At 36.9% G+C, this 27,066-nt stretch overlaps 1 protein-coding gene across 2 annotated transcripts in view; it reads right to left on the bottom strand.

Moving 5' to 3' along the window:
• SEMA5A (semaphorin 5A) overlaps positions 1–27,066 on the bottom strand; it is a 309,345-nt gene that overhangs the window by 70,977 nt on the left and 211,302 nt on the right. For both annotated transcript variants that reach the window (XM_030445693.1, XM_030445694.1), the window contains exons 12-14: positions 18,652–18,859; positions 7,016–7,133; positions 1,667–1,848 (exon numbers count right to left, since the gene is read on the bottom strand). In XM_030445693.1, the coding sequence (XP_030301553.1) occupies positions 1,667–1,848; positions 7,016–7,133; positions 18,652–18,859 (508 nt within the window). The remainder of the gene's footprint in view (positions 1–1,666; positions 1,849–7,015; positions 7,134–18,651; positions 18,860–27,066) is intronic.

The following is a 27,066-nucleotide window of genomic DNA, read 5'->3' as shown; positions in this document are numbered from 1 at the left end:
GACTTGATGATCTTAAAGGTCTTTTCCAACCTATATGATTCTAAAGGAAAAAAAGTAATAAGTAAGTGCCAAAATGCATTCATTCACAGCTTCAAGATGATACTCTGATAAGGTGCCAAAACCTTATTTGTAAAGCAATAAAAAAGCAAAGAGAATTCACATGAACTCTGCATTTGTAAACCAGTGAAAAGGACTCACCTATCCCTCCTGAATATACCCTAGGACAAAAATAAACTAGGCCAACTATCTCAAAAGGAATTTTATACCCTGTCCTAAGCAAAAAATGATTTTCGGCAGCTACTAAAACCTTATGGTGGCTAAATTGTAGTTTCTGTGTTGGTAAAGACAAACAGAAATCAAGAAAAGTAAAACTAAACTATAATGACTTGAGGTTTCATCATAAAAGTAAAAGTTAAAATAGTGCCTTACTTGGTCGTGAAAAAACTGTTTTTAAAATTGAAAATTAATTAAATCCAGTAATGAAACCGATAAAAGATTATTCAAAGTAATTGATCACAAATTTTACCAATTTAAATTTCACCTATTTTGCTGTCTTGTTACTACGAAGGGTATAAAAGTTGAAAACACAGGAAAAAAGCTTTTGAAAAAATAATCAGCTATCACTGGTAACACAGGAGAAAAAAAAATCTCGCTTGGTGCCATGCGTATGCACATGGTAAACTGGACAAAATGTCTGGAGATCCATGAATTCTAGGAACCAGCTACTAATATAGCAGTGTTAACTTAAGTAGAATGTTAAAATAGTGTAAAACTGGCAATGGTAGTAGGTAAATCCAGTCCCAGACTATGTTCCAAATACTCTTCTAAACCTAGCAGACAGTAGCTGCTGTTTGACTGTTCAGCATCTCACAGCATGCCTATCTTTTCTGCAATTCTCCTGATCTGATGTTCTATACTATACCATTACGTTTTTCGTAATTTTCCTGATATTGACTATTTCCACTTACAGAACTTGCAGTCATCTTTTGCAGAAGGATATTCAGTTTTATTCACTACCAGGATCTGCTTCTGATGTTTTAAAAAAAATAAAATATTTTAAACATGAACTTTTACTGCAGTTCAGAATATGCAGTGTTCTGAGTCTCTCTGAAATGATCTGCTCTGGCTGTGTTTTTTCTGGGAGCAGCTATATGCTTGGGGAAGACAAAAGAGTGGCTAAAGAGTGGCATACAGACTAGTACTACATCTAGATGTCAGAATACCACCAAAATTTATAACGAAAACATTTTTTCCAAGGGCAGAAGGGGGTAATGTAATGGTGACAGGAGACTTCCAAAAAAGTAAACAGTTTTGACTTCCAGAAAAAGTTTTATAACTGGGAAAAACTATCATACTTTGGATATTTCCTAACATGATTTTTTATCTTTCTGAGATTTTGTTAAATTTAAATGAGGACAATGTTATTGGGTACATAGCATTTGAAATACCTATTTGCCATCTGGCTCATTCTGTCTTCCACAAAATCTGCGAGATACTTTGTTATTTTGTTATTAATGTCTCAGTTGCTGTGGCCATTCCTATGAGCTGCTTCATGCACATAACAAGATCAGTGGATTGCAGATGAGATTTCAAAGAGTAGCTTTAGTTTGGTTCAGTTAAAAACTTTTAAACCATGAACAATAGAATGTGAAACTGTTTAGTGTACCTGGAACAGTTTGCAATCTCCATGGTTGGTCCCTCACACAGCCAGCCTCCACACTGAGGAGCAGGACTGTCACACACACGTGTCCTGCAGAGGCAGGAGCCAACACTGGCACCATCATTGTGGGTGCAAGGCTTCCACTGCGACCACGTTCCAAAATGCCCATCCACTGTCAGATTCCTCATCTGCAAACAAACACAACAGAAAGGCTCACCTGAGGCCCCACATGAGTTCCTTCCTTTAACCTCTTAATCCTGCAGTACAGGGAGGTACAGCTTTCAGCCACCAACAATGAAAGCCTCCCCTGGAGACGTATACCTTCCAGACAAGAAGTTCTCCTTGAAATTTCTGTGGCTGCTAATTCCCACCATCTCCAATCAATCTGAGCCACTGGCTGCCATCAACAGCAGTAACAGCAATCAACACCAACAGCAGTAACAATACTCAATTACCTGTTACCTTTCATGCTTGCCTGCAGTGATTCAACAGTAAGTATAGTTTCGCTTTCTCCATTATCTTCTGCTGAAAATATTCCCTATTTCCTAAAATTTACCTGTGACCAGGGGCCTTCATACTGACTGTAAAACAACACATGCAAGGACACTTGAGGAAACACAAATCTAGACAGAAAGGAAGAGGCAGCAGAGCACAATAATCCAAGGTAACAAAACTGGATGAACCAAACTTAAATCCCCATGACGAGTGTCTTTTTTTGACAACAGCTTTTTGAAGCACATATCATATAGCACCATGTCATAAAAAGTGAAATGTGGTTTTAAATATGACTCTCTCTAAACATTAGATTTAATTATATATTGAAATAGGAACTAGAGTTCTAGATGAATGATCTGAAATGCTGTCTCCCTTTGCTGTTTGTAGTACTGAATAATTTGAAGAGTTGTGAGGGAAGTATGCATTTCACTAATAATTTAAAGTCACAAAAGATTCACATATAGCACAAGATATGTTTCCACTGACATGCTGGATGCTGGCTGATTCTTTCCATTGTAGTAAGGGTTCTATAATTTCACTATTAATTAAATTTCTCTTGATTTATTTTTCACAGATATAGCTTCTCCACAGAACAGCTATGTGTATATTCTGCCAGCTACAACTGACATAACCATAATTCATAATTTCAAAATTCTGCTGACAGCTGTTTATTGAAAATAAGTCACTGATCTTTGCTTATGCAGAGTATATACCACTGGTTTTCATAAGACAACAGGAAATACTTCTTTTTAAGTGACAAGTAAACTCATTGTTTCTTACACTGCTGGTCTAACAAATGTATAGCCCATAAACTACCAGTGATATGTTCCCAACACAATTAATGGCAGAGATGTGAAAGTGTCTTTACTGCTTTCTATCTTGCACCAAAACATCTTTATTGTTGCACCTATAATTATAAACTAAAGATACAGTTGTCTATATTATATATACATGTAAGTCATAAGTATATAATTTATTCACATATAATTTATATCAAGTGGCAGGGAAAGTCTTCATGAAACGCAGCTGAAAGCTTAAGATCAGAAGTACACGCTGCTGGCAGGTTTCTCTTTATTTTATTCCCCTACTCCTGCACAGATCATTTCACTGCAGTCTCTGCTGTTCCTTATGACTCACCTGCTCTGTCACTTTAGCAGTATCTCCCTTTCCCAAATGATATCAAACAATTTCACCCCAGGATGATAAGAAAGCCAAATGTACTAACAAGGAGCCTTTTTAGCCCTCAGTAGAACCTATGCCTATTAAACTTTCACCATCTGACATGCCTCAAGAGGAAAGTCACAATCAATCAGACAGTAGGGCTGAACTCAGCTGGCACAGCTGAACTCTGCTTTCCCTCTCTACCACCCTGTTTTTGTCACCCTTTCCCTTCTGCAGATACCTCCAAGTCCCTTCTTACCTCCTAATGTCCTCCAAATCTCAATCTTCTTTGTCTTGAGTCTCTCTGCACTCACCCCATCTTCCTGGTTTGTGCCTCTGCACTCTGAGTCAAGGTCACATCTTCAGTGACCCACTCCTTAAACTTGCCATAAGCTCTTTGGTTTGAGATAATTTTGTGTAGAATTCAGTGGCTCATAATATTACATGAAGCTGATAATTAATTCAAGTAAGATTCCATACTATACACTCTTTCCCTGCATGCAGCTGTGAAAATAAAGTAATTTCATGTTGTCTACTTATGTATTTAAAAAAAAACAAACAACAAAAACTTATTAAAAAAACCCCAAAAAACCAAAAACCAGAACCCAAACAAACTTAAAAAATATGGTTTTACTTTCCTTGTAAAAATGCTTTGGTAATGTCAAATGCTCTATTTTTATGTGAGGGATTACAAGTGGTTGCACCAGAAAATATTTTGGCAATACAATGAACCTTCATTACAAAAGAATATTGGAGTTATAAGAGGTATATCTGACCAACTGGAAGAAGCTCTAACTAGGTGTATGTGCCATAGCATTCATTGATGTCTATATTCATGTGCAATTGGTTTACTCATGACAATAGAAACAATAATCTAAAACAAACAGCTTGAGTAATGAATCAAAGCAAGATAATCAAAATAACTGCATGTGTCACAAATGATCTTTGAAGCTTAGAAAGACACTAAAAAGAATGCTACCTTTCCCGGTACTCTTTCTGTTGTACCATGGCATGCAAATAAATATTCAGATATATGAATAGGAAATTCATATATCTAGGAAATAATTTTTCAAGTCGAACTGAGAACTGAACTTTTAATTTTGGGCTAAACATATATATATAAACATATAAAACATATAAACATCAGTTACAGTATATAAACAGGCCTCTCCCTCTGATCCAAGTTTAAAAGAAACTGCTCATGAATTAATATGACAAATTTTCTGCAGTGTTAAAAAGACCAGTGTAGTTTTACTTACAGTTTTACTAACAATTAAGAGAGTGGAACCAACTGAAACCAAAAGAGGGAGGGTGGAATGTTTCTAATATTCTGTTATGTTCTGCCTGAAACATTATCTTAATTGAATATAGCAACAGCAAAAGAGGCACATAACTCAGTTGCCTTCAAAGTGAAATTCATTACATCTTGGCTTATACAACTTCTGAATACAGCACATAAAAATGCTATAAAAACAAATATTTGAAAGACATGCTAAGCAAAATTGTAATCGATTGCAGTTTGACAGAATATAGTAGTTTATTCTAAAGGAAAGTTTCTATGTCGGTTTGAAATCTGTTCAATAATGTGTTTTTTTGAGTTCAGAGTTTCAAGGCAGTGAAGTGGTAAAACCACATTTCGATTCAGAAAGTTAATTCTAATTTTTTCCTTATGTTAGGCAATCTCAATCTTAATTCCAAATTCTTTTAGATGCTCACTAAATCTTTTAATCCCTGATATGCAGTGTCAGTATCACAGCTGTGGGTGAATTTCTGAGCAATCCTTTTGGTACTCCCCTGCTTTGACTAGGCTGTCATATCCTACACAACTGTCATATTATAGATACTAAATAATTGTTTTTCCAGTTGAACAGAATAGAATTCGATTCTGCTTTCTAATCTCTTCCTCCCTTCCCCTCCACCCGCTCTTGGCCTCATGTCTTTTTTTCTATGAAAGACAAAAAGGACTAATGCCAAAATGAAAAGACTGAGCAGTAAGCAGACTGCTCAAACAAATATCAACCAACCAACCCACTCCAGTAATCCTACCTAACACAACAACCCAACCAAGCCACCAGCACACCTTCCACACAACCACATTTACCCTGTGGGATTACTACAGGGAGATATGATAAATCCTGTGTACATGAAAATGAATATACTGTACAGTGCCTCGAGTTACTTGCCAACCAGGGAACCAAGGACTGCAAAAGTGACTGAATCCAGGAGTTTCTGTGAAACAGTAGCTATAATAGCAAGTGGTAAGCACATAAACTGCAAATCTGGAAAATGAAACAGTGTTGAAGACCTGACGTGTACACCACATGTATTTTGCAGACTTTACTTTGGACTCACTCCGACTGTAGATCAAATACCTAGTGATAGCTGGAGCACATTTTTGGTTTAATTTCATCTGAAAATAATGTGGCTCATGAGCTTTGAGACTGCTTTGTGATGTGAACCAAAGAACAGTAGATGAGAAAAATCAGATCATTTGCCCCAAAGCTGCTCCAGATTCGAGCTAAAATGCTCATGCAAATGAATAAAATGAGGCCTTTTTTATTAGGCCACTATGTGAGAGTCTGGATGAAAAGGCCAGGACAAGATACTGTTAAAAAAATTACTTCTTAATGTCAAACACAGAAAGTCAGAACACAGGAGCTGGTTCTCAAGGAACTCAGAATCAGTTTAGTGATTTGAACCTATGAGGCTGACACAATATATATAGAGATCACCAGTGAAAGCTGGAAGATTTTAATGTTAATTTCGCACAGCTATAGTTCATTAAACAAAATCCATTTTTAAAGAGAGGCGTGTCAGTAAAATGTTAAAAGGAGCCTGTTAAACACATGGAGAATAGAAAATGGATGTAGATTAATACAAATTCATAGATGCATGGGCTACAGTAGCAGAGAGGGGACAAGTTCAAAAAGTCCTTATCAGTAATAAAAACAGTATTGAGTTGGAAAGGCCTCCTCTTCATGGGTAGAAGGCTAAGACAAAGCAGCATGAGACTCCAAAGGAAAGAGCTTAGTAGAATAAGGAAGATCCTTCTTAAACTTTTTGTGCTCTTTGGAGTGAGGGAGAATAATCAATATTAAAAAAAAAAAATAGAATCACACTTAAAAATTGGGGATATAAGTCAACTTTGTTATTTGTTTTCTTATTATATGAAATGTATTAAAATAATTTTTAAGGAGAGTACTAAGCCACTGGAAATATTAATACTAAGCTTACTGTAACGATTAGTTACAGTACACAATTCACACAATTCACCTTTCCAGTTCATGGACTTTGAAAGATGCTACATGGCCATTTGTATTAGCAATAATGATCCTAAAAGAAAATATTATAGCACTAGCAATTAAATTTTTTGAAAGTCCAAAATGGAGAAAAATCCCACAGAGGAAAATATGTAAATACCTCTAAACTTAGTCAACATTTGCTATCAAGATGGAAACACAGACATTACAGGTAAAACCCAACTACATTTCAAAAGTACTATAAATTATTTGATCACTTAAGTAGTTCGATATGAAACAGAAAAGAAACTAAACATACTGTTAAAATCTGTCAGGAAGTCCTGAGGGAAAGGACATTAAATGTAGTTTTCTGAGTTGGAAAAATCAATACCAGCTCATTTTAATGAACTTCAAATGGAATCAAAGGTTTTCAGTGAAAAATGAATGTATTTGGACTTACTGGACACACAGTAATGCTTTGCTCCCACTGACTCATGCTCAGACTTTCTTCGAGGGTTGTGCATTTCTTCATAACCATGTCCCAGCCACAATAAGGGTCTTGGGATCCAATGCATGCACTGTGAACAAAAATCAATCAGAAAACATGAACATTTATCTTCATCTGTACTGCCCAAAGATCTCTAAACTATGTGGCATCTTTTCATATTTCACAGGCCTGAAACAGATAGTGAAATTGATCTCCTTTGTGGTATACACAGATAAAACAACAAAGCAGAAGAAAAAGTAATTTGAATGCCTACATAAAGCTAGGATTTCTTTTAAATGCATAGCTAAATCTCTTGCTGCATTTTTCATATGTCATCAAGACTAATTACAGCACTTTATTATTAGATAATTAGAGCAGTTCATAAAATGTGCATGTTGTCTACTACAAGTAATAAAGATTTCAGGATTACAGTTCTTAGTCTTTTCTATCAGTTTTAGAACTAAAGTTATCATCTTTGTGAGAAATCAGATGAAAATGTCTACTCTTTGAAAATTAATTAGAAAACCCTTTGATTTTTTTTCTACATTACTATAGAACTCATGGAAATAAATTCAAAGGGATGCTGGTGGCTGTCATCACACCTCTTACATACTACATGCTGCCCAAGACATTCCCTCCCAAGCAGCACATGAGGAGGAAAAAAAAGCGATAGAGAGAGGGATGGTAGTCCAGCTTCCTAAAGACTGATGGACTCACTGTGCAAAACTAGAAGTTCTTTTCTCTATTAAATGGAAGCTTTCTCTTGGTACTAGTAGATCAAGCATTACCAGTCCAGTCTGGTCTTCAGCTTCACTGCTAAAGACATCTAAGAAAGGAGGTGGAAAACCCATCATAGTGATGCATAATATAATCGTTTTAACACTTGAAAAAACAACTATAAATTACACATAAATATCAGAGGATGTTAGTGGAAATATATTTCCATAGAGTGGAAATATAATCAATTCAAACATTTTGTCTAGATTATAAAAAATGCTAGACTGATTGGTTGTTCTTTTTCAACGCTAATCCATGGGCATTAATCATTCTCCCTGTCTGTTCACATCATATCTGTGCAGTGAAGAGTCACAAAGAAGATCAAGAACCTGGAGTACCTCTCCTATGAATCATAGAACCATAGAATCAGCTGGGTTGGAAGGGACCTCAGAGATCATCAAGTCCAACCCTTGATCCACTACCGCTGCAGTTACCAGACCATGGCACTGAGTGCCACATCCAGTCTCTTTTTAAATATCTCCAGGGACGGAGAATCCACTACTTCCCTGGGCAGCCCATTCCAATGCCTGATCACTCTCTCGGTAAAGAAATTCTTTCTAATATCCAACCTAAACCTCCCCCGGCACAACTTGAGACCGTGCCCTCTTGTCTTGCTGAGAGTTGCCTGGGAAAAGAGACCAACCCCAACCTGGCTACACCCTCCTTTCAGGGAGTTGTAGAGAGTGAGGAGGTCCCCCCTGAGCCTCCTCCAGGCTGAACAGCCCCAGCTCCCTCAGCCTCTCCTCATAGGATCTGTGCTCGAGTCCCTTCACCAGCCTAGTTGCCCTCCTTTGGACCTGCTCCAGGACCTTGATATCCTTCCTGAACTGAAGAGGTTGAGAGACTTTGGACTGTTCAGCCTCTAGAAGAAAAGGGGATTTCATCAGTATGTGCAAATACCTCAAGGGAGGGTGCACAGAAGCCAAAATCTTTCCAGTGGTGCCCAGTGACGGGCCCAGAGGCAATGTGTACAACAAACAGGAGGTTCCCTGTGAACATCAGGAAACACTTTTGTTGCGATGGTTACTGAGCACTGGCACAAGTTCCCAGAGATTCTGGAGTCTCCTTCCTTGAAGATAATAAAGGCCATCTGGACATGGTCTTGGCAACTGGCTGTAGGTGACCCTGCTGGAGCAGGAGGTTGGACCCAATGACTTCCAGAGGCCTCTGCCAATATCAGTCCTTCTGTGATTCTGTCCAACACAAATCATGTGTTCTATTCATATTAGTTTATCTCTGACATTTCTCACGTAGTTCCACACTAACATCAGTCATCATGCAGACTAATTTCCTAGCATGCTATTCCCTAATACCATCACAGAGGATTCTTAATCCTATATATTTCAAAGAATTTGTTTCTACAGTACACTTGGCAACTACATGGAATAATTCCCACCTAAAAAGTGGGCACAGAGTAACAGACACAATAGCCAAAACTCCCTAGGTTCCCCTAATTAGGCCACCAGTCCAAAGAAAGCTTTTGGTTTAGGGGACCCAGTGTTCAGAAGAGAGTTCCCAGTGATGGCTCTTGCAGCTGTGAGCATTTAGCATTTTTGTCACTCAGGCTACATATGTTTCCATTTAACTATCTAGAGTGAGGAGGACATTCAGTGCAAATTATGGAAAGTTTTAAGTGTCTTGGTCTTCCAGTGCTTGAAGACAAGATGTTCAGTGTTCTTCAGAGTATCTCTGATTAAGCACGTTTTATGAAAAAACAATATAAAACAAACTAAAGGCTGACATAATGCACAATGGGCAGCTGTGCTCTTTCTCAAAGTAGAACTACTCCCTTCCCTAACTTCACTAGTATTTTATGTTAAGTGCTAATATTTTTAAATTCACTCATTAATTTCCAGACAATTTTTATTAGAAAAATCAAATATTTTACAAGTCAGTATCTTTTCAGATAGAACAGTCTCTCTTTCCTGGGAGTAAGCTGGGTAGTAGTCCTTCTCCTACTATGCCTTTAGACACCATTTCCTCTTATGCTTTTGTTTTCACATTACTTCCACACAGACAAATTAAAATGTCTCACACCTTCCATTCCGATTTTTTAAGAAGTTTAAGTGGGCACTAATAGCATATCTCAACTGTTCTTCTCAATATCAGAAAAGATCTCAGCTTCATGGAAGAAATGCAGTTTTAAAAATGCTGAAAAGTCCTTGCATTGCTGGATCAAAGCATGTTCCATTACTCTGTGGACACTGAACATTTCCATTTCAGTCAGGGACTAGGTTTGGAGAGAACTGCAGCAAGACAAACATGAGGTAGATCTCATAAATTAGCTAGTTAAGGAGGTTCACTGAGCATGTAAAAACTGTAAAGAAGTAAAGAAGAAGAAAAGAAGTAAAGAAGAAGTAAAGAAGAAGTGTAAGATGTAAAGAAGTTAATAACTCAGCTGGACTCAAGCAGACAAGAAGAGGTTAAATGTGAAGAACTTCCTCATGAGAGGCATTAATAGTCTTCAATAACGTTTTTTTTTCTTTTTACCGCAATATAAAAATTAATCCTGGAAACCCATGAACTATTCCAAACAAAGCAACGGGAAATTTTGCCTGAGAAGTATCCCTCACATGAAAAACTCATTATTACATCGGATATATCTCATTTTGTAAAAACTTCAATTTTTTGAAATCTTATATTCAGGAAATGAAGCAGGACCTGGCTTAAACAGCTACCCTGTCCTCAGTTATTATCACAATAGTCATTATCTGTTCTCCTTCCTGTCTCAAATCTCAAAGTTTTCTAATTTCTTTCTTTTAGATCCCTAGTATCTCTAAAGAGTGGATATAATTTCTTTTTTAAATAAAAAGAAGAGACATGATACAAGAGCAAATTTTTATCCATATTTACTTAATTATGTCACCTTTTAAAACCATTTTTTCCTTTGAGGGATAATTTAATGTGTGAATAACAGTAGCTAATTATTCTGAGCTTCTATGCCTAGACTAAAAATGAGAGAAATAAGGAAAAAACCAAACAGATAAAAAAATTCATTTACAGATAGAAAAGTAGGACAGGATAAAGCTTGCAAATATGAAAATATCCAAAATTCTATAGGAAATGTGAAATTTAAAGTGACTCTTATTTACTCATAACCATGTTTCCTTACTTTTCTCCCTCAATGAAAATTTCATATTGTTTTAACTCTTTTAATGAATCTCTCTCCAAAAGACAGCAGTAAGAGGAACAGCATCAGTGTAAAAGAAATTGTATAAAAATGTATAAAATGCATTTAAAAACGTATAAAATGCATAAAAAATAAAAAAAAATTAGATATCACTACACATCTTGATCCCTTATTATATAAATTTTGAAATCGGTGTTAAGTCTTTCAGTTTGCAGTGACCTCATGAGCTGGAAAATGTATTTGCCACTTTGTCTCTGGAAGTCTATCTGACCTCTCAAATGCAAATGAATGTTTTGTCTGCTATTCCCAGTAGGCATCAGTCCACATTTCTGAGACTTCACAAGTTTCATCCCAGCTCTGCTAAAACAGAAAATATTGTGCACAAATGAAATGCAAGAATAAAAATTAATTGGTTCATTCTAAGACTTTTGGTGCAACCTATCCTATCGAGCCAGCAGTCTCTACAAAAAACATTTAGCAGCTTTGGGTTTCTATTGATTGATTCTGATTTTCCTTGATGTTGTAATTTCACAATTTTTGCCAAACATAAATGATAGGTAGTTGAGTGTGGCAATAATTTGTCTGTGATATTTCAGCATGCCTTCTAACTGTCATGCAACTCTTAACCAATGGATTTTGACTGAATGGTAACAGAACTCTTAAGCCACTTAACTTTAAGTAAGACAGAAATAATTAAAAATAATTTTGTTCAGCTATTTTATAATAGTCACTGAGCGGGCTAGCAAAAGTGCTCTACTTCAGTTGCATTTGAGATGTTTTATTCATACAGAAAATAAAGCAGAAATGAACATCAGAGAAAAAATATATATAAAACCCCATACAGTTTTAAGCAAAAAGAATTTGGTATGCATGCTCTGAAGAACAAAATAAGATTAAAAGAGATATCCTGTTACCATTGATTTCAAAGAGATTTTAAAATCTTCTTTCAGGGGAATATATTCCCATATCAATATACATTGTATGTGCTAATCAGGCATCCTTTTGAGCTGCAGCATTTCATTCAGAGACTATATAAACATAAGAGATGGGTGCATCTTCTAAGCCTGTCAAGTGAAACATTTTCCTGTCTTTACCTATATATAGCACTTTGAAGAATAGATTACATATCAGTCTCCTAACCCTTTAAATCCTGACATAGCCATGCCTACCTAGTTCCAGTTACCATCAACTGTAGAGTTTTTAGGTATTTAATACCTAAAAACAGGCTTCCCAGTTTTTATGTGTGCTTGTAATCTAGTCTTGTAGCCAGGGTTACCATTTATCCTAATCTGAAAATTTTATGAGGATGCTGATTGTGGAATATTACTCTGGATTCACTAATTCAGATCAGTCCTCATGTGGTTCCAACATTCTAATGCAGCAGTGTTTCTCTGATTTAAAGTGGAATAAGGCTTGCATAGTCTGAAATCAGAAAATCCAGCTGGATATCCAAAAATTCTGGAACGATTATTTCAAAACAGTTCCACATGCTGGTAATATCTTCTGGACATGTTAGCACCTATTACTAGTTTAGATATTACTTGTTGTTACCTTGTATAATTTTCGTATGTACAAATATTTATTCTACTATGTAATGTGTGTAATGTTCTCTTAGCAGGAAAAAAGGTTTGTACTGGGAGTGAGAGTACATCTGAGGAAGCAGCATGTATAACTAAGGCAAGATGAAGCAATACAACACTGGTTGAAAAACCTAATCCAATTGTCTTGCTACAGTTCCACGAATTAAACAAAGCTTAACCAAATTTGCAATAAGTGGGTTTTTTGGGGTTTTTTTTGTTAGTTAACACGGTATCCTTTTCAGTACTCTGTTGCAACAATTATCTTTTGTTTACCTGCAGATATTTTTGCTGATGGTTAACAAAGGAGCCAAAATAAAAATGATCACAGAACCACAGAATGTTAGGGGTTGGAAGGGACCTTGGGAGATCATTGCCACGGCAGGATGATCTGAAGTAGGTCACACAGGAATGTGTCCAGGCAGGTTTTGAATGTCCCCAGAGAGGAAGAGTCCACAACCTTATCGGGCAGCCTGTTCTGTGCTCTGTCACCCTCACAGTCAAAAGGATTTTCCTTACATTTATGCAGAACCTTCTATGCTTCAGGTTGCACCCATTACCCCTAGTCCTATCATTGGACATCACTGAGAAGAGCCTGACTCCATCCTCCTGACATGCACCTCTTACATATTTATAAACATTAATGAGGTCACCTCCAAGCTGAAGAGCCCCAGCTCCCTCAGCCTTTCCTCATAAGGGAGATGTTCCACACCCTTAATCATCTTTGTGGCTTTGTGCTGGACTCGTTCAAGCATTGCTCTGTCCTTGAACTGAGGGGCCCAGAACTGCACACAATATTCCAGATGCAGCCTCACCAGAGCAGAGTAGAGGGGGAGCAGAACCTCTCTTGACCATTAAATGAAAGAAGTCAGAGAGTTGTGGTCAATGGGACAGAGTCTAGTTGGAGGCCTGTATCTAGTGAAGTCCCCCAGGGGTCAGTACTGGGACCAGAACTATTCAACATATTCATCAATGACCAGGATGAGGGCACAGAATGCACAGTCAGCAAGTTTGCTGATGGCACAGATCTGGGAGGAGTGGCTGACACCCCAGCAGGCTGTGATGCCAAAGAGGGACCCAGACAGGCTGGAGAGCTGGACAGTAAGAAATTTAATGAAATACACCAAGGGCAAGTGCAGAGTTCTTTCTCAGGGAAAGAACAACCCCATGTACCAGTATAGGCCAGGGACTGAACTATTAGAGAGCAGTGCAGAGGAAAGGGACCTGGGCTCCCAGTGGACAGAAGGATGACCATGAGACAGCAATGGGCACTTGTGGCCAAGAAGGCCAATGGCATCCTGAGATGTATTAGAAGTGAGTAAAGGGGGAGAAAAGTTATGGGTACTGCAGAGTAATTATGATAACATTACTTAGCAATCTTGTGACCCAATAATATTTATGATAGTCGAAATTTTCCAGAAGTTGGTTTTTTACAACAGAGAAATCACTATGTGTACAGATTTTAGCAGATGGCACTAGTTATTTACTGAGACATAATGACACAGTAAGATTATTTTTCAGGTCTTTTAAGTATGTGAATCCTCTCTCCCATCAGAAATGCTAATTATTGACCCTTGCTCCATAAGATTTTGCAGAACATTAGGCTGATTCATCATTTCATTGCCCCTACTTTCAGATGCTCTGGAAACTCCACTACAAATTATAACACTGACAAACTTGCCTTAGAAAAATCACTGTAACTCAAGGCTGCTTTTGAAGGATACAGCTGTCAATAAAAGAAATCTAACTGGATCTGTGTTTGGGGGGACAGAGATTTTATCCCTCTGCTACAGATTTTATTCCATAATGCAGATGCATAGAGCCTTCAAAATAAATAGCAAATATTACAAATTTGAGAGTTAAGTAGTTATCATCTCAAGATAATAATTCTATCTATCTCACATTATAGTCAACTAGCAGGTACAATAAATTCAGTTGTGCTTTATGCTTGGTGTACTCAACTCAGAAGAAGTATAGACAGCTGGAGAATTCATAGTGAAAATCATAGCTCCAGTGAATACTGCTGATGGTCTTCTGTACAAGTTCAATAAACATATGTGTGTTACAATACCCAGGTGATAAAATTCTAATTAAATCTTAAGGACTTTCCCAAGGAGAGCTGAACTAACGTAACTGCTCTACTGATTTCTCCTGGAGTATGAAGACACCAGGGCTTTTCTTTATAACAGTTTGCAAGAACTCACACATCCCAAACTATTTTTCCCCAGCTGACTCTGAGAAACAGTAGGATTATGGAAGGATGTTCAAAGCTATTCAGCTAAAGGCAGAAGTTTGAAGGAGACTACCCCCTGGCTATGAAAACTGACAATATAATTAACTAGAGTGGACAACTCAAAACCAACAAAAACATTATGGCATAATGGAAAGTGATGAGAAATCCAAACTAAAGGTCTGACAACAGGCTCTGTCTGTGGTATGGTCTACTGTCAAGTATTAAAGGGCAATGAACTGCACCTGGAGCACACAAATAATAATAATAATAAAAAATTTAGCCTCCCTATGTAAAATAATATTTTCAAAAGCCTTTGATGTGTATGTGGGTGTGAGGTGTGATCTGGTGGGGAACAGAACTGTCCTGAATCAGAGGATATGTCTGTCAGAGGCAACACCATATCACAGAGGACTCCACCAAAGGGAAGAGCTGGAGGAACTGTTTTACAAGAAAATTTGATAAATAGATAAAACAGAATTGAATTAGATAAATACGCACAGCATATCAGAGTGATGATAACTAAGGAGACATAATAATCTAGAAACAAAAACAATAACCTCATGCTTTAGAGACTCGCACATGAAGATAAACTAAGGAATAATCAAGGACAAAGAAGAAACAGACAATCTCAAGAAAATTATCTTGACATTGAGGTATGAGCTTGTGCAAGATGCTCAACAGTGGGACTGAAGCTATATTGTCTGAAAGCTTTGCAATAAGCCTAAATAAAAAGATTATAAAATATTAGAAGGTGAGCACTCTGCCAGCGACACGGAAAGACAGAGCAGATGAGCACATGTTCAGCCTTTTTCAGGATGTTATTCATATACAAATGTGCTCTAGTTTTTAATAAGTTTTCTAGTTTTTAATAATAAAAGAATAGACGTGCCCTTGACCTGGGAAAAAAAAAAAGCTAGTTATTATTGATGGAGGTTCAGAATATAGCCTTGGTGGAATTATACAGCCCTAAGTATGATAAATGTGAATAGATAAAATGAAAATAATAATAATAAAAAAAATAAATACAGCACTCCAAACCTTTACCTTAGGTAAGGTTTACCCATTACTCTATTGACACATTGCTAGAGTAGAAAAGTAATAGCTGGCATCATATAACAAATATGTGAGCACTAAAGCACCCAGCGACACAATGACTAATTTCAGATGTCTCATTACCTAGTGAAATGTATAGCCCCAAGTAAGGTATCTCCACATGAAGAGAACCAAATATGCTTCAAATCTAGCATAAGCCATGAAAAAAAAACTAGTCAAGCAAAATTAAGTGATGGGTGAAACAAAGATTATGTCTGCATTTTCCAAATGACCTGAGTCCTTAATGACAGATGGCAGGGAGATGCCTTACTTTATCTCGATCACGTTGATAAATGCTCTTCTTTCTAAAAAAACAGAGCTAGAATTTCTGGTGAAGTTTTTGGCCAAGAGAAAAGCATGCACAGCTATCCTTTTGGTGCAATGGATTTTAAGTATTACCGGAAAAGTGATGCAACTACAAAGATATGACTGAAAAAAAACAGAAGGTATAATTTTATCTCCATTTAAGTAAGTAATTTCAATAGAAAAGAAGACTTCACATAACTCTGGGCAGCGGAATAAATTATAATTTGATCAGGATTTCAGTCACTTAACTACTGTTCGACTCAGTAGAGTGTTAGCACCACCACTTTTGTTTTGTTTTGTTTTGTTTAAATACACTTAGACCCCCCTGCTCACAGAAGGAGAGGAATGCCTTAGCCTGAAGTCATGCATGGTGTCTATTAATTGATACAGCAGTCCCACCCTGCAAGAGCTAGGAAAGCATTTATGGACCTTGAAAATATCCTGACAAAAGCACAGGTTCCAGGGACCTTGTGGGGTCCTGACATAGGCACCAGCTATGCAGGTCATCTGGAAGTCATCTCTGGATTTTGGATTTTGTATCTCTGATATGGCATGAACAATATGGTATGACAAGGTTCCAGCCTTGAAATGTCTCAAGTGGATACACCAGTATCATTGAGGTCTTTATGTTTCTGATTGCCCTCATGGATACACAGTCTCTAAGAAAACACAGGATATCAGCTTGACCTCCCTTCCCGAAACAAACACATCTGCTTCGGGAAACATGTTCAGTTTCCTGTACAACCAGAATGGTTTAGTTATGTCATACTTAAAAAAAAGAGAGAAGTATAAGAATATGTCACTAGACTTCTTCCTTCCTCAAATATACATGCGTGCATGTAGCCCTCCCAGTGTATGTCCGTCACTTACTGCAAAGGAAGACACAAACTAAGAAGGGTTACAGGACTACCACACACCCTGTTTCAACATGTTAAATCAAAGAAAGATCAAACTTGGTCCTATGTTGTCCTCTAAACCAACAAAATTCTAGAAACAGAGACTTGCCTACATATAATTTCTCCTTAAAACAAGCATTTCAGGGCTTCCAATGGGGCTTTGAGTTTCCTATCAGTTCTGCTTTGCTAGGAAATGCCTAATATATGCTACATAAGACAGTATAAACAACATGGGCTGGTAAAGAACTATAATAGGAGAATACTTCCCTTTTCTGGCATACTCCAGTTTTCCAGGACACAGCTTTTCTTTACACCTTGATTTCAACCCAGTAGCCTTTCACTGGCCTCCTGCATGGCTTGTTCCCTAAGAAAAGTCCTTCCCCTACCTCTAAGCCACAGTTTTACACCTGTGTACTCCCTGCAGTCACCTCCCTGCTGTGACTGTGTGTGTGGTCCCTCTGACAGCCAGAAACATCTCTACCTGCAAATCATAGAATCTTTCAGGTTGGAAAAGACCCTTGGGATCATCAAGTCCAACCATCATCCCAAACTCTACAAAGTTCTCTCCTAAACCATTTCCCCCTTACCACATCTAAACGACCCTTAATGGTCACTGCCTTTCAAAGGAGGTAAAATCTCTCTGTTGCACAAGCATTTCCATGAAGCTGAGTGCAGCAGCCAAGAAAGGCAACTGGCAGCCCTTCTTCCTCCTTTAATAGTCCAGATTTTCAAAGGAATGTGTACCAAACATTGGTACATGAAACTGAACAAGCTAAACAATCAAACACATCTTTCATAGTTCTCAAAAAGCTCATCACACTGGCTCTATGGGACACAGAACAATTGTACTGACTTACCAGAACCACACTTAGGTTAGAACCACACAGGGAGGATATAACTAACTAGATGAAGTTAACATTCTATAGTAGCATATATTTCACAATCCAGAGTTACTTTCAGATAACCAGTAGACAAAGTTGTAAGCTGAACTTTTAATTCCCAAATTGCCACAAAACAATCTAAATTCAAGTCATAATTTTTAAGGTATTCTTCTTGTTTGATTGAACAGCCTTCAGCAGCATAATACTTTCACCTAGTAGACTGTTTACACTTACTAAGGTTTCCTGAGTTATCACTAAAATAGCCACTTTTTCAACTAGTCTTAACTCTCAATTCATCCAATTCACTTTTCTTTCTGAACCCACAGATATTCTTTACTCAGCTATAATACAGTTTTAAAAAAACCACCTTATACTAATCCAAATGTCAAGTTTCAAATATATTAATCCAGCAGCTATACTGCACGTTATCAGATACCTGTTCTCCATAAAAAACATTTCTTAATGTTTAATTTCACAATTCAGAAGCTGTATAACACATAAATATCAAAATAATTCCCTGAGAGTCTCATCTAATCTTAACAATTTAATACAAGGAGCCAGAGACACTGCTGATAAACAGTCTACATAGAAAGTCATTTATGAGAGATGTAACTAGTTTGGATTCCTACATCACAATAATCTTTCCTTCTCATTTTCCCACACCCTCCTGCAATAATTTTTTTCTCCAATCAAATAAAACCAGCTGATTATTCATACCTGTATGTTTTGTAAAAGAGACATCTCTTCAGGGGGACCTTGATGACATGCTCCTGAAGGCCCACAAAAAGGACACTCTGACTGTGCAGTATCTGAAGGCTCCTGATGGGCTCTCGTTGACTTTTCGGCAGGAGTTCAATCTCCTCAAGCAGGCAGCTGCTTGAAGTCTGGTTCACTGGGGCAAGAACTTTCTTAATAGTGCCATAGTCTGCAAAGGTGAAAGGAAAATTAATTACTAAAAATTGTACTAGCAACTCTACCTGCTTGGCGTCATTAACTGCACAAATTTTTGTCCCACGCCAGATGTTTATGGGAATACTCTGACTGGAGTTTCCTTAAGTGCTCATATACAGTGAAAAGAACCTGAAACAGCCACTAAGGTTTTCTGTGTGATGCGATACAGAAAACCTAAAATTATTAGTACAGAGTAGACTTCACAGTAGTAGTCACTAGAGAACAAACTTCCAAAGTGTGGCTATTATATATGCATGTTCACAGTAAGGGTTACTGTTCTCAATTTATCAGATTGTACTGCACTTTACTATGTTTAAAGTAGTTCAAACCCCAATAAATTCCATCATTATCCCAGTCTATTTTAAAATTCTATGTGTTAAAAACTGCAGGGTTTAGATATGTAAAACATCTATTTAATAATGCACATGCGTAAGAATAACTGCAGGTCTTAGCTGAGTCTAGAAGAACATAACAATTGAAAAAAAAAAAGAGGCTGCATTGCTTCTTCTGACTTACCTGGATTTTGACCTCTGATAAGCCATAATTTTAACATTTACTTTTCATTCCTATTCTTATTGTTATTTCTAAGCAAAGACAATTAAGCATCACACACCAGTGTCTGACGACTTAAGAGATTTCTGATTCAGTCACGCAAAGTTTTTAAATAATTAAAAAATATCAAAGAACATTTGTTCTGAACACAAATGACCAAAACTGTATTATGAAATCTTCTATGTGCCAGCTCTTACTCAGGTAAGGTTTTGAAAAACTGTAACATCTCTCATGAGTTGGTAACAATTATCAGACAAATGTTCAGGATGTGAATGTAGTTGATACGTAGAAAATATACATAAATATCAACACAAAATCTCAAATAGAAAATCTCAACAAATGTTCTGCAGCACAGTGGATTTGTTTTTTTCCCATCAACAGCACAAGAGCAGAGGCTTGGTGGGCAGCTGGCAGCACAGGGTTTTGGCACCCTGTATTGGAGAGAGTTTTGGTTTTGTTGTTTTTTTTTTTGCTGTGGCAGCAATTGGCTGCCCTGTGGCTTCCCTACATTGACTTTGCTCTGGGAGCACCCAGGGTAGGAGCTGGCACCTCTGTGTTGTGACTGTGGCATAACCCTTGCAGCTCCCAAACTTTGTCTGGGTAGTGGTGAGGAATATTAATTAAGCAACAGTAAGTAAATGCAAAAATGTGGCCTCAGGAAGACTTCAGAACTGGCAAGAGGACGTGGAAAACCCAAAATTCTAATTACTGTTAAAGTCTTCTCCCTGCTCCTGAGAAAGACAGGATTGTTAATCTTAAGACTTGAAGAAGTACTGGAAGAGGAAGCATAATTCCAGATAACAGGAAGACATTGTAAGAAGTTTATTTCTAAGATTTTAGCCATATTTTTAATGAAACTTTGCTAATTAGATAATATGGATAATATGGATAATATATAATTTATTAGACAGTCAAAATTAATTAGATGAACCATAAATGCTTAGCTCACTATATAAAATGCATTCTCCTTTGTCTGTAAAAAAGATTCAGAGTGAAACACATTATCTTCACGTGTTGATGTCTTCTGACTGACCTCTCAATTCTTAATATAATCACTTCATGTAACTGTTTATATTTTACTCCTTTCTTGGTATAAACCTCATAATTTTGGATGTAACAACAGTTTCAAAGCACAAAATAGTTGGCTAATGATCACACTTACAAAATGGGAAAGGTTTGTCTTTTTCTCTGAAAAGAGTTTTAGGATTGGTGGAAGAAAATTTTAGAAAAAAAATATTAAAATATTCTCTGGGAAAGACCCCTAGTTTTTCTGAAATTTGGTTCCATTTCAGTTTTCAGTTCTTGGATGTACTAAGAGCAGTTTTGAAAGATACCCTATAAAAAGCAAACACAGTATTTTTAGATTTACCTTCTTTATCTTTTGCTCTGACTCCTTATTACCTCTTTACTACTACATTTCAAGTAAATATGTGCTTCCTTAATGTCCTGGTTTGGGCCAGGATAGAGCTCATTTTCTGTCTTGTAATTTTGCTTTCAGCTAAGTCTTTTTAAGTAGCTGTACTTGCTGAAATTAACAGCAAGTTTCTAAGTCAGTGTCTGCTTCTAGGACTGATAACACTCAATGTTTATAGTTACTGCTAGAGACTGGTCTGCAGAACCAAGGACACTGCTTGCTTCTGAGGAACAACTTAGGCTCCGGAAAAAGAAAGGGAGTAAGGAGGTCACACTTGCAACCCTCCTTTAGGGAGGAACAAACAAGACAAGTGACCAAAATTGACCAAACAGAGTATTCCATCCCATTCGCTTTCTACTCAGTATAAATTTGAGGGACCATCAGGGTTAAACTCTTTTTTCTTTATCTTCATCCTTTTCTCTTTGTCTTCACCCTTTTCTCTTCCCTTCGGCCCTTTTTTGCCTGTTCTTGTTCATTTTGTCATCCTGGAAGGATTCTGCCCATTCATTTGTCCGTGGTCCTGATCCGTGCCAGCCCATATCTGTGTGTTCCTGCCTCCAGCTCCCGACTGCTGCCGACTCCAGGAGTCCAGCCTGGACTTTCCCAGGGCTGCCCTGCAGCCTCAGTGGTGATGTGAGAGTTATTGGGGAAAAAGGGGAGAGGAACATATGATTGTTTTTCTGTATACTTGTATATATTTGATACTTTTCCCTTTTAATCATTACTGTTTCATTAAAGTTGTGTAGTTTAGTTTCCAACCCATAAGAATCTCTCCTTTATTCTCTCTACTTTCTTTATCAGGGAGGGGGGTTAATAGAGAGGATCTGTCTTTCAATTAATTGCTGGCCCAGCACTAAACTGTGACACTTACAGTACTGGAAATTTATTTGAATTTAAGCTTAAATGAGATACATTGTTGAAAATACTTGCCAACGAATGGCGTATGATAGTCTGTTACAGGTCCCTGGGCATTTATGTGGGAGAGAGGATTTAACCAACTATTAAGCATCTGAAAGGTAAAATCTCAATGGCAATCTATTTGCATACCTTTTGAACCAATTAGCAATCTCAATGCCCTAGTGGCTATTGCAAGATGAATTAATTTGTACCTCTGCAACTCAAGGAATTTCTTATGGCTATAAGTAAAAATTTACTATGCATTTACAGTAGGAAGGGGATATTTATGGGCTATCCTTTATAAAGGAAATTAGAACTATTGATTCAAAGACTCTTTTGAACAAAAAGTGCTGATCTAGATACTAGTTATTTGAAAATAAGCAGCTTTCTTCAAAATTGTGTGTCTAGTAGGACAGAAAGAACATAAAAATTAATGACAAACACAGCCCAAAAATTACTGAAGAATAAACCCTTCCCCAGCCCCCGCAAAGTATTTTCAAATACAACAGTTTTTTAATGTATCTGTCAACAGAGATCAGGACAATAATCCACTCTTCATTGTTTTCCAGAAGGAGCTTTTTAAACATACTGCATTTCTTAGAGCACTTCTATCCCCTGTAGACCTAATTCCTGCATGTTATAGTGTCTCAGAAGCATTAAGGACAAACACCAATTTGCAGCTGAATCAGCAAAGGTTTCCTCCAGTAACCACCACACAAAGAGTTAAATATGTGCTATATTACAAAAAATATCTACTGTTGCTTAAAATACCACAGATTATAAATGGGTACAATTAAGGTTTCCACTAGCAGGGTTTCCTATGAATCAAAAAGGTATTATATTTTAGAAAATAGTGCAATTTGTGTACAATTCCTCAGTGGCTTTTTCATGCCTTGAATTGAAATTTAAATCCAGCTCCAGTCACACTCACTCAAAAAATCTTTCAACTGGAGAATTCAAGTTCTAAAGGGAAATTGAGATTTATTTGCACCTAAAATGCAAAGCAACCAGAAAACTAGCAGCTAAACCAAATCAGCATGCCTTTTTTTGAAAGACTGTCTACTTAAAGCTACTAACTTCTAAACCTGAAACTTCCTTTTCCAGCTTGGCCTTTTCTTAGAAGTTAAAGCAAAAAACCATACCAAATAACAACACACATGCTGAATTATGCGTCTCAGCCTCCACATCAATAGGGACTGTTTTCTTCCCTAAGAAAATCAAACTATATCTCTCCTTTTTCTCAATTTGTAAGACTTAACCTCATACACACTAGCTGCAAATTTTTACCCTCCCTAGATCTAAACCAGATGTTTCTTCCTGCCTGAAAAAAGAAACTAATTTAAATAGTCACAAAATGCATGTATTTTTCATTAATCATGCTCACTGGCACACCTTTATTTACAACAATTTTCAATCTTATGAGATTTTCATCTTGCCAAAGATGTGACTGAATGGGATAAGATTCAACTACATAAAACTTTGTTTGATTTGAGGAATAATCTATCCGTAACAGTTTATCCATAACAGGCCATAGTCAATAAAACGTCACTTTTTAACATTTGAATTGGTGCTACATTACTTTTATTTATTTGACATAAAGCATTAGTTATTTTAAGGCTTTATGAAGTTGTATCCTTTAATGATCTTTTATTTTCAATCTCATTAATTATTATTTTCTTGATAAAAGTTTTAATAAAGAAATAGTTTGTACAAATCAATTGGAATCTTTGTGAGATCTGGGTTCAGTTGCCACCTTTTTTCTTACAGCTACATGTATGAAACTGGTAATACCACCTAAAGTGAAAAAAAAAAACAACTTGAAAATTAATATAACTATTATATATAACTATACCTTAGCATAGATACTTCAGTGAGTACCTTTGCCTAAGGAAGATTTAAAACTTCTTGTTTTATGCTTTTTTCTTGCACACTGACTTGATTTGTTGACAAATTCAAAAGCAGTGACAAGCAGGTGCCTTATTCTCTATCAATGTATAGGAGCAGCTGAACTGAAGAGAAAAATCCAAAAACATCCAAGAAAAATCATGCATGTGATTTCTTTGATGTGATTTTATAACCTGCAAGAAATAGATGCCTTCCATGTCATTAGGGTATTTCAGGGAATTTACTGCCTAATTAAAAAGTCATTGGAAAAATATTTGAATAGTCCTTGCAGCAGGGAACAAGGCACCTCTGTAGTGGAATTCTCTACCTGCTTGTCTTGGGAGCTGCTGCACTCCTGCATCTGTAGGCCAGATGAACTTTGTGCTCTGCATGCAGGTTAAAACTCTGTCAGTGAGTGGATCTGGGAGAGCTTCACGTTTGCAGCAGCCCCTTCTCTCCTGGATCAGGCATTCAACATGGGAGTGAAGGAGATGGCTTGGAACTCTGGAGTCCAAGAGGAATTAAACCTCTGCTCTGCCTACCACAGATGTAGCTAGCACCCAGATGAGTGTAACCAGACTGACTGCTCTCCCAAGTGTTTCTGTGTTCATTGCAGAGGACAGTCCCACGGAGGTGTATCAGATTTGCTCAAGGTATAAATACTTGACCATGACCCCAACCATTACCATTTATATCCCTTTCAGAAAGTTATTTTAAAATGTGAGAATTCAAACACACAATACTAACATTGGTTTAAGAAATGCTGTTCAAGCAGAGAGGATATGGTTAAAATTACAGCATAAAATCCTTAGATGAGGCATTAATGAGCTGGGGAACAGACATCTGTTTCTCAGGACTTGGCAAATAGGTGATTTTCAAGTTTGGCTCAAATACCTCACACCGTTTTTCTCTTTTTCTTCCATGAGGTATCAGAAATTCTCAGTTAGGCAATACAGACCAAGGCATGATTCATGAGACTATAAAGCACAAAGTCCCTGATCTTAGCGAGGAATAATCTCATTTTAAATTTGTATTTAAATTACCTAAGTCCTGTCTATAAAGTTGCTCAGTAATAAAAAATATTTACAAGGATCATAACAAATGAAGCCAGAATTCTCAAATAAGGCCAGTATAACATTTTTTGACTTGCATCAGACTGAAGTAACTTGGCATGTAAAAAGAATCTTTTTAGAAATCTTCCAGCTAAGAAAAGAAATGCATTTCAATAATGCCAGATTAAAAATGAAACAGATTATCAAGACTTTTTTTTTTGTGCTTCAAACCTATAGCCAAATAACTTACACATTTTTATTGCTTTTGATCATAGTGACTTCATTTGAATCAAATTGATTCTGCCAATATGCATACTAAGCTGTGAGCATGTGCTACAAGACTACCAAGAATGACAACTTTAGAAGTCTCAAATATTTTTATGCATTCCATATCCTCTTAAATCAACTTATTATCATAAGAAACAGTTATGTCAGGATTCCTTAGGGCTGCATGTAAGGTTGTATTTAAAATGAGCTATCTAGTTTGCAATTTCAGGCATAAATTCCTCCCTGAGGACTGTCCTCCCTGAGGACAGTTAGATGATAACTAAACAGATCCAATATCAAGAGCTACATGTGAATAACACCTATTCTAGAGAATGCCCACTGGGCAATATATTGTAATTACAGCCACTTTTGTTGGCAACATCCAGCTTTTATTGTAGTAAACATTACACATGCACACTTGAAGCCCTGAGGCAAAGAAGACAGAACAAGTCTCAGGGTTACAAATAGTAAACATTACACCTGTCAAGAGATGCATAATGTTGATACCCTGGATTCTGAAATGGAAAGAAATAAAACTCTAAGGTTGCTACTGCGTAAAGCACAACAAAACAAACTTTATTAATTTCCCAGAAAATTATCTCAGGAAGAGAAAACATTCCAATTTTGGTAGGACCTTCTAAAATGTTATCAGCAGTTAGGAGTGAATTTCTCAGCCAGCAGAGGTGAGCTTCTCTATAGAAATGTGTAACCTCTAACTAAAATAGCGGAACAGATAATAAACACAGATATTAATAGCAAGATGAAATGGTTCTTGTAATTTAAGGCTTGCTATCTAACTCAGAGCAGCAATGGAGAATGCCACAACATATTCAAAAGACAGAATTACAATTGGATATAGGCTCTGGATCCCTGCCAGTCTCACAAAGTTGAGATGTATTAACATGGATTGGATCTGACCAGACAAAGAGTGCTTACTGCTACTACAATTTTTATTGCCTTCTTTTGTGCCACCACAATGATAAATACCTTGTACTACCTAATGCATGCTATGAATATGATAGTGTTTTCCTGCTGAATAAATTTTCCAGTACCCAGATCAAAGAAGCACTTACATGCAGTAGTGGAGAAAACTGCTCCTCAGATAATAACCCACAATAAACCTTGCCTGATTTCTTAACTGAGTCATGTGGCTATTTTCATTGAAAGTGTCAGAAAGACAACTGGCTACTGTACAGACCCAGAAGCATCACAAACCTGGCTGACTACAACATTTAAGGGACTATCCTCTACTAAAATTCATCTGCAGCTTGCATATAGTACATTCTCCTATTCCTCAGTCTCTAGATGAGCCACATTCAGGATATGCCCAGTACAAATCCAGTATAAACTTAATGAACAATTGCAGCATAAAGCACAGCTCTTATTCAGAAATACAGAAGGAAAGAATTACATTGATTTCTTTCTAATCTAAAGTAAATTAGGAAGTAAATGGAAAAGAGACAGAAGCAAAGTTGGGTTTAGAGACATGAACCTAAAACCCTCTCACCAGAAGATGTTCATCTCAGTACTTTAAGAAATTAAAGAAGTAATATTCATAGTGCATAATATACTAATGTTACATTATATTCTTTATATAATAGTCTAGGAGTCAGGGCATTTGACAATAACCAGGAAATCTCACGCAGCTTGTTATTTAAAAATCAGCTCTTATCTCCCTGGCAAATGACCTCTGTGATAGTTGTGGTCATGCTTATTCCTCCAGAATGGGTTGCAGCTATAGAAACAAATTTTCAAGATTCATGGGATAAAAAAGGAAAAAAACAAACATAAAAACCTAAAAGAGTGAATCTGCAGACATGTGAGTGTCTGCTCAAACTATTGTGACTCTTACCTAATGACTTGAGACAGTAAAATGCAAATGGAATCTTTTTTATATTCTATGTTCTATGGAATCTGCCTGCAGGTTATAGAACTCTTCACACCAGGGCACAGGATCTGGAATAATACAGCTTCACATTTGATGACTTAAAAGTCATAGAACAAAGGAAGTAAGGTCTACCTTTATTGAGAAATTTCTCTCATCAGCTTATGAAGATTTGCTGTGTACTATGACAAGAGCTGGGTAAACACAAGGGTAAATTTCCACAAATACAG

Source organism: Calypte anna, chromosome 2, assembly GCF_003957555.1.
Source record: "Calypte anna isolate BGI_N300 chromosome 2, bCalAnn1_v1.p, whole genome shotgun sequence".
In the NCBI taxonomy this organism is placed as follows: Eukaryota; Metazoa; Chordata; class Aves; order Apodiformes; family Trochilidae; genus Calypte; species Calypte anna.
Note: the sequence above shows the minus strand (reverse complement) of the source record. Positions and strands in the feature narration are given on the sequence as shown.